Here is a 20,660-nt window from a genome sequence, read left to right as displayed (position 1 = left end):
ATGGCAAGATTAGGGAACCATGGATGACAGGTGAAATTGTGAGACTAGCTAAGAGGAAAAAGGAAGCACACATAAGGTCTAGGAGGCTGAAGAAAGACGAAGCTTTGAAAGAATATCGGGAATGTAGGACCAATCTGAAATGAGGAATTAAGAGGGCTAAAAGGGGTCATGAAATATCTTTAGCAAACAGGGTTAAGGAAAATCCCAAAGCCTTTTATTCATATATAAGGAGCAAGAGGGTAACTAGAAAAAGCATTGGTCCACTCAAGGACAAAGGAGGAAAGTTATGCGTGGAGTCAGAGAAAATGGGTGAGATTCTAAACGAGTACTTTGCATCGGTATTCACCGAGGAGAGGGACATGACGGATGTTGAGGTTAGGAACAGATGTTTGATTACTCTAGGTCAAGTCGGCATAAGGAGGGAGGAAGTGTTGGGTATTCTAAAAGGCATTAAGGTGGACAAGCCCCCAGGTCCGGATGGGATCTATCCCAGGTTACTGTGGGAAGCGAGAGAGGAAATAGCTGGGGCCTTAACAGATATCTTTGCAGCATCCTTAAACACGGGTGAGGTCCCGGAGGACTGGAGAATTGCTAATGTTGTCCCCTTGTTTAAGAAGGGTAGCAGGGAAAATCCAGGTAATTATCGACCAGTGAGCCTGACGTCAGTGGTAGGGAAGCTGCTGGAGAAGATACTGAGGGATAGGATCTATTCCCATTTGGAAGAAAATGGGCTTATCAGTGATAGGCAACATGGTTTTGTGCAGGGAAGGTCATGTCTTACCAACTTAATAGAATTCTTTGAGGAAGTGACAAAGTTGATTGATGAGGGAAGGGCTGTAGATGTCATATACATGGACTTCAGTAAGGCATTTGATAAGGTTCCCCATGGTAGGCTGATGGAGAAAGTGAAGTCGCATGGGGTCCAGGGTGTACTTGCTAGATGGATAAAGAATTGGCTGGGCAACAGGAGACAGAGAGTAGCAGTGGAAGGGAGTTTCTCAAAATGGAGACGTGTGACCAGTGGTGTTCCACAGGGATCCGTGCTGGGACCACTGTTGTTTGTGATATACATAAATGATTTGGAGGAAAGTATAGGTGGTCTGATTAGCAAGTTTGCAGACGACACTAAGATTGGTGGAGTAGCAGATAGTGAAGGGGACTGTCAGAGAATACAGCAGAATATAAATAGATTGGAGAGTTGGGCAGAGAAATGGCAGATGGAGTTCAATCAGGGCAAATGCGAGGTGATGCATTTTGGAAGATCCAATTCAAGATTGAATTATACAGTAAATGGAAAAGTCCTGGGGAAAATTGATGTACAGAGAGACTTGGGTGTTCAGGTCCATTGTTCCCTGAAGGTGGCAACGCAGGTCAATAGAGTGGTCAAGAAGGCATACGGCATGCTTTCCTTCATCGGACGGGGTATTGAGTACAAGGGTTGGCAGGTCATGTTACAGTTGTATAAGACTTTGGTTCGGCCACATTTGGAATACTGCGTGCAGTTCTGGTCGCCACATTACCAAAAGGATGTAGATGCTTTGGAGAGGGTGCAGAGGAGGTTCACCAGGATGTTGCCTGGTATGGTGGGCGCTAGCTATGAAGAGAGGTTGAGCAGATTAGGATTATTTTCATTAGAAAGACGGAGGTTGAGGGGGGACCTGATTGAGGTGTACAAAATCATGAGAGGTATAGACAGGGTGGATAGCAAGAAGCGTTTTCCCAGAGTGGGGGATTCAATTACGAGGGGTCACGAGTTCAAAGTGAGAGGGGAAAAGTTTAGGGGGGATATGCGTGGAAAGTTCTTTACGCAGAGGGTGGTGGGTGCCTGGAATAATTTGCCAGCGGAGGTGGTAGACGCGGGCACGATAGCGTCTTTTAAGATGTATCTAGACAGATACATGAATGGGCAGGAAGCAAAGAGATACAGACCCTAATAAAATAGGCGACATGTTTAGATAGAGGATCTGGATCGGCGCAGGCTTGGAGGGCCTAAGGGCCTGTTCCTGTGCTGTAATTTTCTTTGTTCTTTCTTTGAGGTCAAAGGCTTTGGTGAGATCAATGAAAGCAATGTAGAGGGGCATCTGTTGTTCACGGCATTTCTCCTGTATCTGACGAAGGGAGAACAGCATGTCAACGGTCGATCTCTCTGCACGAAAGCCACACTGTGCCTCAGGGTAGACGCGCTCGGCCAGCTTCTGGAGCCTGTTCAGAGCGACTCGAGCAAAGACTTTCCCCACTATGCTGAGCAGGGAGATTCCACGGTAGTTATTGCAGTCACCGCGGTCACCTTTGTTTTTATAGAGGGTGATGATATAGGCGTTGCGCATGTCCTGTGGTACTGCTCCCTCGTCCCAGCACAGGCATAGCAGTTCATGTAGTGCTGAGAGTATAGCAGGCTTGGCACTCTTGATTATTTCAGGGGTAATGCTGTCCTTCCCAGGTGCTTTTCCGCTGGCTAGAGAATCAATGGCATCACTGAGTTCCTATTTGGTTGGCTGTATGTCCAGCTCATCCATGACTGGTAGAGGCTGGGCTGCATTGAGGGCAGTCTCAGCGACAGCATTCTCCCTGGAGTACAGTTCCAGGTAGTGCTCAACCCAGCATATTTTTTCAAGTCTGTACTTGCAATGTTAAAATAACCAAGTTCATAAGTTATATTTTAAGTATGTGTTATGGATAAAATTAGACATTAGTATTCCTTTGGAGGCTAATTTTAACTGACATGACTGTTACTCAAATTATTCAACAAATTTCAAACCAATTTGGTAGCCACTATAACTGAAATATGAATGGACCTTACAATCTACTTATGGGTTTCTTTTGGGCAGAGAAGGCAGCCTCTAATTTGTGTTATTGAATTTTATACTCTAAAGTCATTTTAAATACAATTATTGTTCGCCACGATTGGACAACTTGTTCCGTGGGGATTTTGGGTACTAAATGAATACATGTTTGTGGAAATTTTTGTAAATATTGCTTTAGTGCTTCCATTACTTATCTATCGTCATAACTGTTAATTCTGTTTCCCAATCGATCTGAGCCAATTCGCCCCCTACCCGTCTTCACGCCCCATTCATACGTGGTTTATTTTGTTTAGATTTAAGACTCCAGTTTCAGACTTAACTAAATCGCTTTCACATCCAGTATAAAATTCTTTGGCCAGTCTTCCCTTTTATTACATCGTTATGAATTAACCCTTTCTTATTGCACAATACTATATCATAAATATATCCTGTTCCCCAGTTGTTTCCTCGACGTGCTGATGTATAAATCTATGTTGTATACATTCCATGAACCCGTCCTCCGCACTACTGCTGCAAACTTGATTTGTCCAGTCTATATGAAGATCTAAGTCCCCCATTATTGCTATATTATCCGTATTATGTGCCCCTCTAATTTTCCGATTTATAATCTGTCACACACAGCAAACTCTTGTCAGCTGGTGATAAACAAATCCCAGTAGTACTTTATGCCCCTTTCTGTTTCTTAGCTCCACATAGACTGAGACTACCCCTGATTTTGTGAATTAAGGTTCTTTCTCTCTGCTGTCTTTATCCCATCCTTTATTCTCAGAGCTACTTTCCTCATTTTTTTCTGTTTTGCCCACCCTTCTAAAAGTTAGGAGCCCTGGAATATTTAGTTTCCAACCTTGGTCACTTCGGACCCACATCTGCGTAATGGTTATTCAATAAACATACCAATTGCTATTTTTACTATTATAGCCTTTAAAAGTCGCTGGCAATGAGTCAACTTTACACTTTGGTACCCCAGCACCGTACGAAATACACATGAGACTAATGTATCATACAATCATGATGTACATAAGTGAAATCAAGAAGCAGTATTAATGCTTTTGGACCGTTTGCGCTGGAACCACAAGCTTCAGATGTCGATTACTCAATTAAAATGGGCATGCATAACGCGAAATTTGCCAATATAAATAATTGCAACGCTAATCGTGCCTTTGAAAGAATTACTAGATTTCTACCTATAACTGTACATAAGAAGTTAGAATCAGAATATAGGTGCTGCCACTATTTTTTTGCATCGAAAAATGCCGGTAATTTGCGCCTTGAAGTCATCTATCCACGCTTCTAAGCACTTTATTAAAGAACAAAGGAGGACAGAATCAGTGAGCTTAACTTAATGAAAAATCTGAGGTCAAGACAGGGTGACAGGTTTTAAAAGGATTTTTAAATGGGAAGAAGCATTTATCATGACAAAGGAATTAATAATGAACGATGCAAGGGCAAGAACGTTGTTATGGATTTGTTCCTTGTAATAGGGCGGCACAGTGGCGCAGTGGTTAGCACCGCAGCCTCACAGTTCCAGCGACCCGGGTTCAATTCTGGGTACTGCCTGTGTGGAGTTTGCAAGTTCTCCCTGTGTCTGCGTGGGTTTCCTCCGGGTGCTCCGGTTTCCTCCCACATGCCAAAGACTTGCAGGTTGATAGGTTAATTGGCCATTATAAATTGCCCCTAGTATAGGTAGGTGGTAGGGAAATATAGGGACAGGTGGGGATGTGGTAGGAATATGGGATTAGTGTAGGATTAGTATAAAATGGGTGGTTGATGGTCGGCACAGACTCGGTGGGCCGAAGGGCCTGTTTCAGTGCTGTATCTCTAAACTAAACTAAATAATGGAGCAATTTTGTTTCGGTAATATTGAGGGACAGAAGCAGAGTTCGCAAACTCTGTCCCAAGAAAAATAGAATGAGTCCATGGACAGGTGCTTAGAAAAGGATAGAGCTCCTTAATTTTAAATTCACTTGGAATCAATGTTTGAGAAATAAGAAAAAAACACAATTGTTATAAATAGAAAATTCCAGCTACACATTCTTGAAACAATTGGATTTATGAAGGAATGGAACATCAGAAGCTGTTGATCCAAGGGGGAATTTTATAAAGTATGTTTTTCAACAACAAGACGTTCTTTTCACAAGAATGAACAAAAAGAGGTAGGATTCGGGTCACACAACAGACGATATTCTACTCCATGATAGATCCATGAGGTAGTGACAGATAGAGATTTTTGATAAATGTAGTTACCAGGATGAAAATGAAATAACGTCATTGTTCTGGCAGTGCAGCAGGTTAAGGCATGTACTTCTGACGGGTAAATAAAAACAAAATACGGCAGATACTGGAAATCTGAAATAAAGACAGAAGATTTTGGAAATACTCAGCAAGTCAACTCTGCTTCTCTCTCCACAGATGCTGCTTGACCTGCTGAGCATTTCCAGCATTTTGTGTTTTTGCTTCCAACGGGTGCCAGGATTGCTGAAGGGGGAAATTCTGTTACAGTTCTTTTAAAAGAGATATCGTGAATTTTGGAATTGTTCGAATGTGAGCAGGAACATGAGCTCTTAATTTGATCTTATGATTGGAGCGACGTGGGAACTAATCAGGGACATCCATTTGGAACAGGTCGCACGAGTTTTGTCAGCGAACAGAAATAATACTTCTGATGTTGCATCAACTTGATCTGAGCTAAATTTGATTTCGAAGCCGATATGCAACATGGAGGATAACATCCTGGGAATTAATTTCTCAAGATACAATAGTTACAATATATCATTGAAGCTTTGTTTTCGATGGATTCCGGATAAGTTAAATCCATCTCTATAATACAGAATGTTGGAAAGTAGCTATGCTGCATTAAGGCATCAAAATCGCGAAACCCTCTGACACTGCTTTGTTGCAATTACACTCCAAGTGGAACCATGAAGAAAGGTCACTAAGCCAAGCAATGATACTCTATTTGGGTTCCAAGAAATGTTCAATTTCTACAGTTGTGCTACAAATATGCTATCCACAATTAATTACAGTATTCCAATACAAATACTTAAAACATGTAAACAAATGTGGTGTCTCAATAAGTTTTCTGTAATATTTCTGGTTAATAGTATTTTTCACTCCTCCCCATTCTGCCACATGACTGTACTATAGATTCTGAAATATCAAGTATTCCATACCCGGCACAATGTGGCTGACTCATAAATGCCCTCTGAAATGGCAAGACACTCAGTGCAAGGGCAGTTAAGAATGGGCAATAAATGCTACCCTCACCAGCGAAGTCCATATCCCACCAAAAAAACGAAAAGAAAGTGCATGCATAAAGGTGAATTTCAAGCTGACACTTCAGGAATGAAAGGGCCAGAGGAGTTTAGGAAGATATTACCACCCCGCCCCCCCCACCACTCCCACACCCACCCCTCAAAAAAATCAACTCTTTCTTCACTATTTCTACCTCATGCATACTTATTTTGCGGTTAAAAAAAAAGTTTGTTGCGCTTCCCACAGAAGAGTGGAGGTTACCTGTTCTGGGAACATATTTTTTCTTCATCCAACAGTAAGTTGCCGTACTTCCAACTCCGAATCCCCCCAGAAATGCAACGCATACTGCACACGCGAGGACGATTGCGTCTTGTGTGTCCTTTGCTGCATTATCTGCAGACGCTGTTAATCAGAGAAAATGTTTTGATCAGTGATCATGCAAGTATTAATTACCACGTTAAAATAAGCTAAATGAATTTTAAATGAGCACTGATACATAATCTTCAGTTTATATTATTTGTATCTCATTTTAAGCCTATATTTTGATACCCTCTGTTGTCTTCATCGTTTTCTTTCATAAACTGATTGTAAACCTTTTGCGTTCAGTTAGCCTGAATAACGCATTCATAAAGCGATGGCATGAAATTTATCTGAGGACAATATGAGCTGTGAGTGTGCTTACTGTAGAGAAAAATTTGTGCTATTAGCTATACAAGTGTCCATATCACGCACCACTGAACAATCAGTGATATGTTCGAGTCAATACTTATTCGTACATTGTTGGATAGCTGTGTTACAAAGTTTTGCCACACTAAGATTTTTCTAGTGGAAAGTACACTGGTACAGCATTTCGTTTCTTTCACCAGTCGGTGCAGCGTAACTCCAGAAGCTGTATATTTCCCCATGTATAGTTCTACAGCAGTTGCTCCGAAGCATTTTCATTTACTTCTGATTTCACAAACGAGACCCACTAATCCTAAAGAAAATTTTCTGTATCTAATTACTGGTTGAAATATAATGACCTTTTAAACCAATACCTGAAATTACCCGAAGTGGCACTGATGTCGCCAATTCTAATGAAGTAACCTCAGTGTCGTATTGCATTTACTATCTTTTAAGCGTGTAGTTCGCAATCACCTGGGCCGTTAGATATTTTACGTTTACTTTACATGTGATGTATGATTAAGTGGGGCATGCTTTAAAATACTTGATTTTAACCCGCACTTTAAAGATCTGATTAAAGGGCTATTTGAGAATTCAAAGCCCAATTACTCAGAAATCAATATTCGTGTTACAAATAAACCGACTGAAAATGAATCACAACCAATAATGCAAATCCTATCAACACTGGAATCAAGTTAACCATAATGTAATAGGATTTGAATGTGACAGGCAATGAGATAGTTTGACATGGATTCGCTGGAGCATGAAGAATATTTTTAAAAGCTGTTGATATGATCTCCACAATAAAGATCAGTATTCCGCATATCAAACAATTTTCCAAACTCTATCCCATCTGGTAATTCTTGGCATTTCTCATTGTTTTAACGTGCATGTAATACTTTTGCATTTCAGAACTTAGCCCGAATAACGGATTCATAGAGTGTGGGCATGAAGTTTATCTTGGATAATGTGATATCTGATTGTGCTGACTGTACTAAAAGCAATATACAGAAAGCAAATCCATCGCAATTAGTGGCAGCATGGGGACGTTAACATTGGAGAGGTTATTGAACTCCTTGTTCACTTTCTGGCAGGTTTCTTTTCCAGGTCTCAGACATTCAGCAATAAATCACACTGTCCATCATTCCATTTCTCTTTTGGAACAGATGCTGAACCGGGCAACGCAATTCTCATTCAGAATTCGTTCTCCATGTCTCCACCATCGAACTCTACTTCCACCAGGCTACTGCTCACATCATTTTATGTCCATTCCGGTATTCCATGTTTCCTTTCCTGCTGCACTCTCCCAATTTCCTTTGAATACAATATTCTAGCGATTTTTGTCTTGAATATGATCAACGATTGGGATTCTTCAGCTCCCTGGAGTGGACAATTTCAACGACTCATCAAGCATTAAATTAAACATTCCTCCTGATCTCAGCCCTAAATGTCCAATCCCTTGTTCTGAGATTGTCACTCCATTTTGCAGATTCCCCAGCCAGAAGAATTTTTTTTCTGCATTTATCCTGCCAAGCCACTTACGGATTGTATATGTGTAATTCGCTCGCCTCTCATTGTTCTAGAATCCAAAAATATAGGTCCAGTCTACTCAATCTCTCCTCATGGGAGAATTTACTCATCAAAGGAAACAGTCTTCTGAACCTTCTGTACAGCCCCATGATGCCAAAATTTCACATGGTACTACAAGAATTACCTCACCAATGCCTGGTATAATTGTAGTAAGACAGCTTTACTCTTATACACAGTTCCCTTTTCACAAAAGCGAAAAAAAAGATGCATTTCCTAAATGCATGTTCTACCTGTATGTTATCTTTTTGTGATTGAAGCTTAATGGCACCCATGTGTTTCTGAATGCAAACATCTGCCAATCTGTCACCATTCAAACAAAAAGGTGTTTTTTTTAAAAATATTTTTTCTGACCTAAGTGGATAAATTAACACTTTGGCACGTTGTATCTCACATGACATACATTTGCCCATTCACCTAGCCTGCTCTAAGGGACGACAGTATGAGTGTGATCGAAGCTTATAGTTGGAATTTGCGAGGCTATCAAATCTAGGATCACCGGTGGTTTAAATGAAATACATAAAGTTATGATATTTGCAGATGCACAGGAAAATGACTGAATCAAACCAGCATGCATTGTGAAGACTCAAATTTGTTTTTCCAGCTAAATTAATCTGTTAACAACTGCAAGCTTCTTTCATTATAGATAGACAGATTGACTGGCGAAAAACAATTTATGCTATGGAATGTTTAGCAAGAAACAAAAATCAGAAAAGTAGCACAATCGTCTGGACCCAATAACCAGGCATGCTTCAGAGATTTGTTTCGTGCTGATGAGAAGTGAGAATTTTGGTGAAGTTTCATGTGCATGAAGCATGGAGTCATGGAGTCTGGAAAAGCGAAGGTGACATGACTTACCTTCCGATGGTTGAGCGGAGAGCATTTCAGGCGCTTCCGGGTCTGAAAAAAAGTAAACAGTGACATCACTGGAACGCTGCAGGTGATTGGTTGGTGAGTAACAGCTGTAAGTTGCCGGAAATAGCTTAAAAATCAGGGGAAACCAAGTTAAGAGGAATCAAATAAAATGTAACATGATAAATAGGAGCTGCAGTAGGCGATTTGACCCTTTGAACATTCTCAGCCATTCAACAAGTTCATGACAGATCCTCCCACCTTGCTGCACTCTCCCTGTCTCCATTAATTTCCTTCGATCACAACATTCTAGCGACTTTTGTCTTGAATACGTTTTTGTCCACGAACCAATCCTCAATCCATTCTATCTCCGATCTCCTTGATTCCTGCATATATCTGGAATAGTTTTTGTATCTTATAGTGTAAAGACAAATACAAAGTATTTGTTAATGCCTTTTCTATTTCCCTATACCCCACTATAATTTCACTTGCTTCTGCCTCCAATCGTCGGACATTTACTTCCACAGATCTATTCCTATTTGATCAACTATAAAAACGTTTACAATCTTTTGTTAATATATATGTTTCTCGCTCGTTTACTCTCATATTCTCTTTGCGTTTTCCTTATAAATGTCTTGATGTTCCGTTGCTGAATTGCAAAAATCTGCGCAATCCTCAGGCTTGCTATTCATTTTTTGGCACCATTATAACCTCGTTCTTTGACATAATCATTTTAACTGTTATTAGCCACGATTGGACCACTTTTTCCGTGGGGATTTTGGGTGATAAATAATACATATTTGTCGAAAATTATATATTAATTGCTTTAATGCTACCATTACTTATTATCGTCATAATTGTTAATGCTGTTTCCCAGTCTATCTGAGCTAATTCGCCCCCTGCCCATCTCCACGCCGCATTCATACGTTGTTTGTTTTGTTTAGATATAAGACCCTAATTTCAGACTTAACTAAATTGCTTGCGCACTCAGTAGAAAATTCTTTGGCCAGTCTTCCCTTTTATTACCTTGTTATGAATCAAACCTTTCTTCTTGCACAATACTATATCATAAATATCCTGTTCCCTAGTTGGTTCCTCGAAGTACTGATGTAGAAATCTATGTTGTATACATTCCATGAACTCATCCTGCGCACGCCTGCTGCAAACTTGATTTGTCCAGTCGATATTAAGATCCAAGTCCCCCATTATTGCTATATTACCCTTATTACATGCCCCGCTAATTTTCCAAATCATAATCTGCCATACACAGCAAACTCTGCAACTGGACGATAAACAAATCCCAGTAATATTTTCTGCCCCTTTCTGTTTCTTTGCTCCACAGAGACTAAGACTGCCACTTGATTTTCTGAGCTATGATTCTTTCACTTTGCTGTCTTTACCCCATCTTTTATTCTCAGAGCTGCTCTCCTCCTTTATTCCGTTTTGCCTATCCTTTCTAAAAGTTAAGACTCCTGGAATATTTAGTTTGCAACCTTGGTCACTTCAGAGCCACATCTCCATTATGGTTATTCAATAAAATGTATTAATTTCTATTTGTACTATTAGAGCCTTTAAAAGTTGATAGCAACGAGTCAACCTTCCACTCTGGTCCCCAGGCACGGTAAGAAATATACAGTTGACGCATGGATCATACATTCATGATGTACACAACTGAAATTAAGAAGCTGTTTTAATGCTTTTCGACCGTTTGCGCTGGAACCACGAGCTTCCAGTAGTAAATTACACAATTGAAATGGGCATTCATAGCGCGAAATTTATCAAAATAAATAATTGCAATGCCCATCGTAACTTTGAAAGAATTACCAGATTTCTATCGATAACTGTACACAAGAAGTTACAATCATAATATAGGTCACTGTCACTACTTTTTGCATCGAGGAATACCGGTAATGTTCCCCATGAAGTCTCCTTTCTACCTTTCTCAGCGCTTTATAAACAAAGAAATCAGGGCAGCATCAGCGCGTTTAACTTAATGGAAAATCTGAGGCAGAGACAGGGTAACAGGTTTTAAGAGGATTTGTAAATGGAAGGAAGCATTTATCATGACAAAGGAATTAATATTGAATGGTCCAAAGAGCAAGAACGTTGTTACGGATTTGAGGAATAAAAATAAACGAAACCACACGTAATTGTTATAAATAGAAAATTCCAGATACACATTTTTGAAACAACTGGATTTGTGAATGAATGGAGTCGGGGTGGCAGAACCTGAGAAGGTGTTAATCTAAGAGGGAATTTCATAAAGCATGTTTATCAACAACAAGACATTCTTTTATCGAGCATGAACAGAGAGAGGTAGGATTGTGGTCAGACAATGGAAGATATTGTACTCCATGTTATACCCATGAGGTAGCGACATATAAAGATTTTTGATAAATGAATTTACCAGGATGAAAATGAAATAACTTCAATGTATTGGCACTGCAGCAGGTTAAGGCATGTACCTCCGATGGGTAAATAAAAGCAAAATATAGCAGATGCTGAAAATCGGCAATAAAAAGTGAATATTATGGAAATATTCAGCAGGTCAAGTAGCATCTGCGGAGAGAGAAGCAGAATTAACGTTTCCTACCTGCTCGACGCTGTTTAACCTGCTGAGTATTTTCAGCATTTTCTGTTTTGCTTCTGACGGGTGCCGGGTCTGCTGAAAAGGAAAATTCTGTTATTGTTCTCGATAAAGGAGATATTGTGAACTTTGGGATTGTTCTAATGTGAGCAAGAAGATGAGCTCTTGATTTGATCATATGATTGGAGCTACGTGGGAACTAGTCGGGAAGATCCATTTGGAGCAGGTTGTCAGCCAACAGAAATTATAGCGAGGCGATCAAATCTAGCTTAGAAATAGCTTAAAATCAGTGGAAAGTTCTTTTTAATAATCTATGGTATGAGTGGTAAGGTTAGTACAACGAAAGTGTATTTTTTAAAATTAGTGCGATTTATTCAGGACTTTTGATTGCACTGGGTAGTGCTTGGCCCACACCCGTGATATGCTCCTTCTGCGCTGTGTGGGAAATCAGGGACTCTTCCAGTGTCCTTGACGACCATGTGTGCAGGACGAGTATCCAATTACAACTACTGGCTACCTACATTACGATACTGGAGCTGCGGGTGGATTCACTGTGGAGCACCCACGATGCTGAGGACGTCGTGGATAGCACGTTTCGCGAGCTGGTCACTCCGCATGTAATGACTGCACAGGCAGAAGAGGGATGGACTTGCATCAGGCAAACTAGTAGGCGCAGGCAGGTAGTGCAGGAGTCCCCTGTGGCCACACCCTCTCAAACTTTGAATACTGTTGGGGAGTGTAAGGCCTCCCAGGGGAAAGCAGCAACAGCCAAGTTCGTATCACCACAGATGGGTCTGCTTCACAGCAGAGGAGTGGGGTGGGGGTGGGGGGTGGGGTGGGGAATTCGGGAAGAGCCATAGTGATAGGAGATTCAATTGTAAGTGGAACAGACAGGCGTTTCTGTGGCCGCAAACGAGACTCCAGGATGGTATGTTGCCTCCCTGGTGCAAGTATCAAGGATGTCTCTGAGCAGATGCAGGATATTCCTAAGGGGGAGGGATAACATCCAGTGGTCGTGGTACATGTCGGTACCAATGACATCAGTAGAAAAAGGGCTGAGGTCCTGCAAGACGAATTTAAGGAGTTAGGAGCTAAATTAAAAAGCAGGATCTCAAAGGTGGTAATCTCAGGATTACTTCCTGTGCCACGTGTTAGTGAGTATAGGAACAGGAGAATAAACCAGATGAATGTGACTGGAGAAATGGTACAGGAGGAAGGGATTTACTTTCCTGGGATATCGGGACCAGTTCTGAGGAAGGTGGAACTTGTACAAGCGGGACAAATTACACCCAGGCACGACTGGGACTGATGTTCTCGCAGGGGTGTTTGCTCGTGCCGTTGGGGAGGATTTAAACTAGAATGGCTGGGGGATGAGAACCTGAGTGGGGAGATTAGGCAGGAGGAAACAAGGATAGAAACGAAAGACAGGAAACAAAAAGGCAAAGGTGGAAGGCATAGAAATCAAGGGCAAGAAATAAATAGGGCAATAGTGTGAAATAATGATAAGGTGATTAAGAATGTTTAAAATACAAGCCTAAAGACATTGTGTCTCAAAGCACAGAGTATTCACAATCAGGTAAGCAAATTAAATGTGCAAATAGATGTAAATGGATACGATATTGTTGCAATTATGGAGACATGGCTGCGGTTGCAATGTGACCAAGGATGCCAACTGAACATTCAAGTGTAGTCAATATTTAGGAAGGACAGGCCAAAAGGGAATGGAGGTGAAGTAGCATTGTTAGCAAAAGAGGAAATAAATACAGTAGTGAGGAAGGATAATAGCTCAGAGAATCCTGATGTGGTATCTGTATGGGTGGAGCTAAGAAACACGAAGATGCAGAACACGTTGGTGTGGGTTGTAAATAGACCCCCAAACAGCAGTGGTGATGTAGAGGATAGCATTAAACAGGAACTTAAGAGGCGTACATAATAAGGGTACAACTGTAATTATGGGTGACTTTGATCTACATATAGATTGGGCAGACCAAATTAGCAATAATACTGTAGAGGAGGAATTCCTTGAGTACGCTCGTGATGGTTTTTTGGACCAATCCATTGAGGAACCAACTAGGAACTGGCCATCCTGGACTGAGTATTGTGTAATGCGAAAGGATTAGTTAACAATCTTGTTATGCGGGGTCACTTGGGGAAGAGCGACCATAACGTGATAGAATTCTTCATTATGATGAAGAGTGCAAGAGTTGATTCCGAGACTAGGTCCTGAATCTAAATAAAGGAAACTATGAAGGTATGAGGCACGAGTTGGCTATAATGGATTGGGGAACTTTACTTAAAGGGTTGACTTGGCTAGCATTTAAAGAGTGCATGGATGAATTACAACAATTGTTCATCCTGTCTAACATAAAAAAATGAACAGGACGCTGGCTCAACCGTGGCTTACAAAAGAAATTAGGGATAGTATTAGATCCAAGGAAGAGAAATGTAAAATGGCCAGAACAAGCAGCAAACCTGAGGATTGGGAGCCGTCTATAATTCAACAAAAAAACTGACTGTAAAAGCTTCTTTTGATATGTGAAGAGAAAAAAGATTCGTGAAGACAGATGTGGGTCCCTTACAGTCAGAAACGGGGGAATTTATAATGGGGAGCAAAGAAATGGCAGACCAATTAAATAAATACTTTGGTTCTGTCTTCACAAAGGAGCACACAAATTCCCTCCTAGAAATGTTGGGAAACACAGGGTCGAGTGAGAAGGAGGAACTGCATGTAATCAGTTATAGTAGGAAAATGGTGTTAGGGAAATTATTTGGATCGAAGGCTGATAAATCCCAAGGGCTTGATAATCTACATCCTAGAGTACTTAAGAAAGTGGCCCTAGAAATAGTAGATACATTGCTGGCCATTTTTCAGAAATCTATGGATTCTGGAACAGTTCCAACGGATTGGAGGATAGCTAATGTAACCCCACTATTTAAAAAAAAAGTAGAGAGACAACAGGGATTATAGACCGCTTAGCCTGACATCAGTCGTGGGGAAAATGTTAAGAGTCCATTATCAAAGATGTAATAGCAGAGCACCCTGGAAAACAATGACAGGATTGGACAAAGTCAACATGGATTTACGAAAGGGAAATGATGCTTGACAAATATGCTGTAATTTTTTGAAGATGTAACTTGTAGAATAGATAAGGGAGAACCAGTGGATGTGGTGTATTTGGACTTTCGGAAGGCTTTCGATAAAGTCCCACATAAGAAATTAGCGTGTAAATTTATAGCACATGGGATTGGGGGTTAGGATAGAAAACTGGTTGGCAGACAGGAAACAAAGATTAGGAATAAACGGGTCTTATTCCAAGTGGCAGACAGTGAGTAGTGTGGTACAGCAGGGATTAGTGCAAGGACCCCAGCTGTTCACAATATATATCAATGATGTCGATGAGGGAATTAAATGTAATATATCGAGGTTTGCAGACAACACAAAGCTGGGTGGGAGTATGAGCTGTGAGGAGGATGCAGAGAAGTTCCAGTGTGATTTGGACAGGTTGAGTGAGTGGGAAAATACATGGAAGATGCAGTATAATGTAGGTAAATGTGAGGTTATCCACTTTGTGGCAAAAACAGGAAGGCAGATTATTAGCCGAACTGCGATAGATTGGGAAAGGGGGAGGTGCAGTGAGACCTGGGTGTCCTTGTGCACACAGTCACTGAAAGTATGCATGCAGGTGCAGAAGGCAGTTATGAGGGCAAATGGCATGTTGGCCTTTATAGCGCGAGGATTCGAGTACAGGAGCAAGGATGTCTTGCTGAAATTATACAAGGCCTTGGTGAGACAACATCTGGAGTATTGTGTGCAGTTTTGGCCTCCTTATCTGAGGAAGGATGTTCTTTCTATGGAGAAAGTGTAGCCAAGGTTGACCAGACTAATTCCTGGGATGGCAGCACTGACGTATGAAGAGCGATTAGGTCGATTTGGCTTGTATTCGCTAGAGTTTAGAAGAGTGAGTTTGGATCTCATAGAAACCTACAAAAGTCTAACAGGACTGGACAGATTGGATGCAGGAAGGATATTCTCGATGGCGGGGGAGTCCAGGACCAGGGGTCACAGTCTAAGGATATGGGGTAAGCCATTTAGGACTAAGATGAGGAGAGATTTCTTCACCCAGAGAGAGGCGAACCAGTGGAAGTCTCTACCACGGAAAGCAGCTGAGGCCATCTCGTTAATTACATTGAAGAAAGAGTTCGATATATTTCCGAGGGCTAAAGGGATCTAGGGATATGGGGAGGAAGCAGGAACAGGTTACTGATTTTGTATGATAAGCCGTGATCGTATTAAATGGTGGAGCAGGCTCGCCGGGCCGAATAGCCAACTCCTGCTCCTATTTTTCTATGTTTCTTTGTTTCTTAACATGTTTGGGAAAAAAATGTTAATTCAACTGGACTAAGTGGTCGAACAAGTTTTGAAAATCTGCGCGAGAGTTACGCAAAGTGACATTTATCAATGGTATCAGGGTATGCCTTCATTTGAAATGCAAAGTAACTAGGAATTCTGCAAGCAACAGCTTGCAAAAGTCAGCAATTTAAGGGACTTAGATTGTTTATTTTTCCTGTGGTTTAATTTGTGTATGCGTGTGATCAGGGAAGGAAGCCACTGCTACATTAATTAAGAAGCGTCTTGAAGACATCTGTAACAACCAGAATGGCGATGAAATTACTGAAGGAAATTGAAACATATCCTCATCTTCAATGCAGCCTCTAATATTGTGGTATGAACTAAGAGTTAGACGCCTCATTGGGCAATTTTAGCTTCGTGTGGACTTTGATCGGACATCTTGTGAATGAGCGTCCTTCCCACCTTAGAAAGAAAGATTTTATCTCGTTGCAATGAGTGATTCGGTGTTTAATTCGGGTAGCTTGGTCAGCTACTGAAGAGTACAGCTAACAGAGAGAAAGCAGCAGTGATCGTGTATGTCTGATTCCTTGGAACGTATTGGTGAACAAAGGTGTATTGTGTTGTTAATTAGAATTCATACCTCACCAAGTAAAGTTGTTGGTGTTCAACGTGAACATTGAGTTTTGTCTCTTTATTTCTCGTAATTCTCGTGTTCAAACCGTAGAATAACCATCGAGATAAAATGTTATGTTTTACACTGTCTATTTCCCTCTGCAGACTTTTCGCGTCCTCCTCACCAATAACTTGCCCACCTGGAGGTTTTATCGTCAACAAACTTGGATTCCTTAAGCACAGTCCTCTCATTTAAGTCATTAATATGGATTATAAATAGCTGACGTCCTTGCGGTGCTCCAGTTACTGCCTGTCAATGCAACGATGTCTCCTTTATTCCTTCTATCTGTTTTTGTCCTCAATCCATTCTAATATATTACCTCCGATCTCCTTCATTCCCGCATATATCTGAAATAGTTTTTGTATCTTCCAGTGTAAAGACAAATACAAAGTATTTGTTAATGCCTCCTCTATTTCCCTATTCCATACTATAATTTCACTTGCTTCTGCCTCCAATAGTCGTACATTTACTTCCACACATCTATTCCTATTTGTGCAACTATAAAAAAGTTTACAATCTTTTTTTAATATATATGTTTCTCGCTCGTTTACTCTCATATTCTCTTTGCGTTTTCCTTCTAAATGTCTTGATGTTCCGTTGCTGAATTGTAAAAATCCGCGCAATCTTCAGGCTTACCATTCTTTTTTTGGCACCATTATAACCTCGTTCTTTGACATAATAATTTTAACTGTTATTAGCCACGATTGGACCACTTTTTCCGTGGGGATTTAGGGTGCTAAATAATCCATATTTGTCGAAAATTATATATTAATTGCTTTAATGTTACCATTATTTATTATCGTCATAACTGTTAATGCTGTTTCCCAGTCTATCTGAGCTAATTCGCCCCCTGCCGGTCTCCACACCCCATTCATACGTTGTTTGTTTTGTTTAGATTTAAGACCCTAATTTCAGACTGAACTAAACTGCTGCGCACTCAGTAGAAAATTCTTTGGCCAGTCTTCCCTTTTATTACCTTGTTATGAATCAAACCTTTCTTATTGCACAATACTATATCATAAATATCCTGTTCCCTAGTTGGTTCCTCGAAGTACTGATGTAGAAATCTATGTTGTATACATTCCATGAACTCATCCTGCGCACGCCTGCTGCAAACCTGATTTGTCCAGTCGATATTAAGATCCAAGTCCCCCATTACTGCTGTATTACCCTTATTACATGCCCCGCTAATTTTCCAAATTATAATCTGCCATACACAGCAAACTCTGCAAGTGGACGATAAACAAATCCCAGTAATATTTTCTGCCCCTTTCTGTTTCTTTGCTCCACAGAGACTAAGACTGCCACTTGATTTTCTGAGCTATGATTCTTTCACTTTGCTGTCTTTACCCCATCTTTTATTCTCAGAGCTGCTCTCCTCCTTTATTCCGTTTTGCCTATCCTTTCTAAAAGTTAAGACTCCTGGAATATTTAGTTTGCAACCTTGGTCACTTCAGAGCCACATCTCCGTTATGGTTATTCAATAAAATGTATTAATTTCTATTTATACTATTAGAGCCTTTAAAAGTTGCTAGCAACGAGTCAACCTTCCACTCTGGTCCCCAGGCACGGTAAGAAATATACAGTTGACGCATGGATCATACATTCATGATGTACACAACTGAAATTAAGAAGCTGTTTTAATGCTTTTCGACCATTTGCGCTGGAACCACGAGCTTCCAGTAGTAAATTACACAATTAAAATGGGCATTCATAGCGCGAAATTTACCAATGTAAATAATTGCAATGCCCATCGTAACTTTGAAAGAATTACCAGATTTCTATCGATAACTGTACACAAGAAGTTACAATCATAATATAGGTCACTGCCACTACTTTTTGCATCGAGGAATACCGGTAATGTTCCCCATGAAGTCTCCTTACTTCCTTTCTCAGTGCTTTATAAACAAAGAAATCAGGGCAGCATCAGCGCGTTTAACTTAATGGAAAATCTGAGGCAGACACAGGGTGACAGGTTTTAAGAGGATTTGTAAGTGGAAGGAAGCATTTATCATGACAAAGGAATTAATATTGAATGGTCCAAAGAGCAAGAACGTTGTTATGGATTTGAGGAATAAAAATAAACGAAACCACACGTAATTGTTATAAATAGAAAATTCCAGATACACATTTTTGAAACAACTGGATTTGTGAAGGAATGGAGTCGGGGTGGCAGAACCTGAGAAAGTGTTAATCTGAGAGGGAATTTCATAAAGCATGTTTATCAACAACAAGACATTCTTTTATCGAGCATGAACAGAGAGAGGTAGGATTGTGGTCACACAATGGAAGATATTCTACTCCATGTTATACCCATGAGGTAGCGACATATAAAGATTTTTGATAAATGAATTTACCAGGATGAAAATGAAATAACTTCAATGTATTGGCACTGCAGCAGGTTAAGGCATGTACCTCCGATGGGTAAATAAAAGCAAAATATAGCAGATGCTGAAAATCGGCAATAAAAAGTGAATATTATGGAAATATTCAGCAGGTCAAGTAGCATCTGCGGAGAGAGAAGCAGAATTAACGTTTCCTACCTGCTTGACGCTGTTTAACCTGCTGAGTATTTTCAGCATTTTCTGTTTTGCTTCTGATGGGTGCCGGCTCTGCAGAAAAGGAAAATTCTGTTATTGTTCTCGATAAAGGAGATATTGTGAACTTTGGGATTGTTCTAACGTGAGCAAGAAGATGAGCTCTTGATTTGATCATATGATTGGAGCTACGTGGGAACTAGTCGGGAAGATCCATTTGGAGCAGGTTGTCAGCCAACAGAAATTATATCGAGGTGATCAAATCTAGCTTAGAAATAGCTTAAAATCAGGGGAAAGTTCTTTTTAAAAATCTATGGTATGAGTGATAAGGTTAGTACTACGAAAGTGTATTTTTTAAAATTAGTGCAATTTATTCAGGACTTTTGATTGCTCTGGGTAGTGCTTGGCCCACCCCCGTGATATTCTCCTACTCCGCTATGTGGGAAATCAGGGACTCTTCCAGTGTCCTTGACGACCATGTGTGCAGGACTAGTATCCAATTACAACTACTGGCTGCCTACATTACGATGCTGGAGCTGCGGGTGGATTCACTGTGGAGCACCCGCGATGCTGAGGACGTCGTGGATAGCACGTTTCGCGAGGTGGTCACTCCACATGTAATGACTGCACAGGCAGAAGAGGGATGGACTTGCATCAGGCAAACTAGGAGGCGCAGGCAGGTAGTGCAGGAGTCCCCTGTGGCCACACCCTCTCAAACTTTGAATACTGTTGGGGAATGTAAGGCCTCCCAGGGGAAAGCAGCAACAGCCAAGTTCGTATCACCACGGATGGGTCTGCTTCACAGCAGAGGAGTGGGGTGGGGTGGGGGGGGGGGGTGCGTGTGGTGGGGTGGGGAAGGCGGGGAGAACCATAGTGATAGGAGATTCAATTGTAAGTGGAACAGACAGGCGTTTCTGTGGCCGCAAACGAGACTCCAGAATGATATGTTGCCTCTCTGGTGCTAGTATCAAGGATGTCTCTGAGCAGATGCAGGATATTCCTAAGGGGGAGGGATAACAGCCAGTGGTCGTGGTACATGTCGGTACCAATGGCATAAGTAGAAAAAGGGCTGAGGTCCTGCAAGACGAATTTAAGGAGTTAGGAGCTAAATTAAAAAGCAGGACCTCAAAGGTGGTAATCTCAGGATTACTTCCTGTGCCACGTGTTAGTGAGTATTGGAACAGAAGAATAAAGCAGATGAATGTGACTGGAGAAATGGTGCAGGAGGAAGTGATTTACTTTCCTGGGATATCGGGACCAGTTCTGAGGAAGGTGGAACTTGTACAAGCGGGACAAATTACACCCAGGCAATACTGGGACTGATGTTCTCACAGCGGTGTTTGCCAGTGCCGTT

At 41.0% G+C, this 20,660-nt stretch overlaps 1 protein-coding gene across 11 annotated transcripts in view; it reads right to left on the bottom strand.

Annotated features, from left to right (window-relative positions):
* LOC137385144 (NACHT, LRR and PYD domains-containing protein 3-like) overlaps positions 1-20,660 on the bottom strand; it is a 99,275-nt gene that overhangs the window by 24,928 nt on the left and 53,687 nt on the right. For 4 of the 11 annotated variants that reach the window (XM_068060048.1, XM_068060045.1, XM_068060047.1 and 1 more), the window contains 5 exons: positions 19,313-19,381; positions 11,752-11,823; positions 9,165-9,206; positions 6,318-6,458; positions 5,049-5,150 (listed from right to left, as the gene is read on the bottom strand). In XM_068060048.1, the coding sequence (XP_067916149.1) occupies positions 5,049-5,150; positions 6,318-6,458; positions 9,165-9,206; positions 11,752-11,823; positions 19,313-19,381 (426 nt within the window). Of the gene's footprint in view, positions 1-5,048; positions 5,151-6,317; positions 6,459-9,164; positions 9,207-9,419; positions 9,573-11,751; positions 11,827-19,312; positions 19,382-20,660 lie in introns of those variants that run through there. The other 7 variants (XM_068060052.1, XM_068060055.1, XM_068060050.1 and 4 more) reach the window with 6 other exon arrangements.

Source organism: Heterodontus francisci, chromosome 28 (assembly GCF_036365525.1).
Source record: "Heterodontus francisci isolate sHetFra1 chromosome 28, sHetFra1.hap1, whole genome shotgun sequence".
NCBI classification, from domain to species: Eukaryota; Metazoa; Chordata; class Chondrichthyes; order Heterodontiformes; family Heterodontidae; genus Heterodontus; species Heterodontus francisci.
This window is presented reverse-complemented; position numbering and strand designations above follow the sequence as displayed.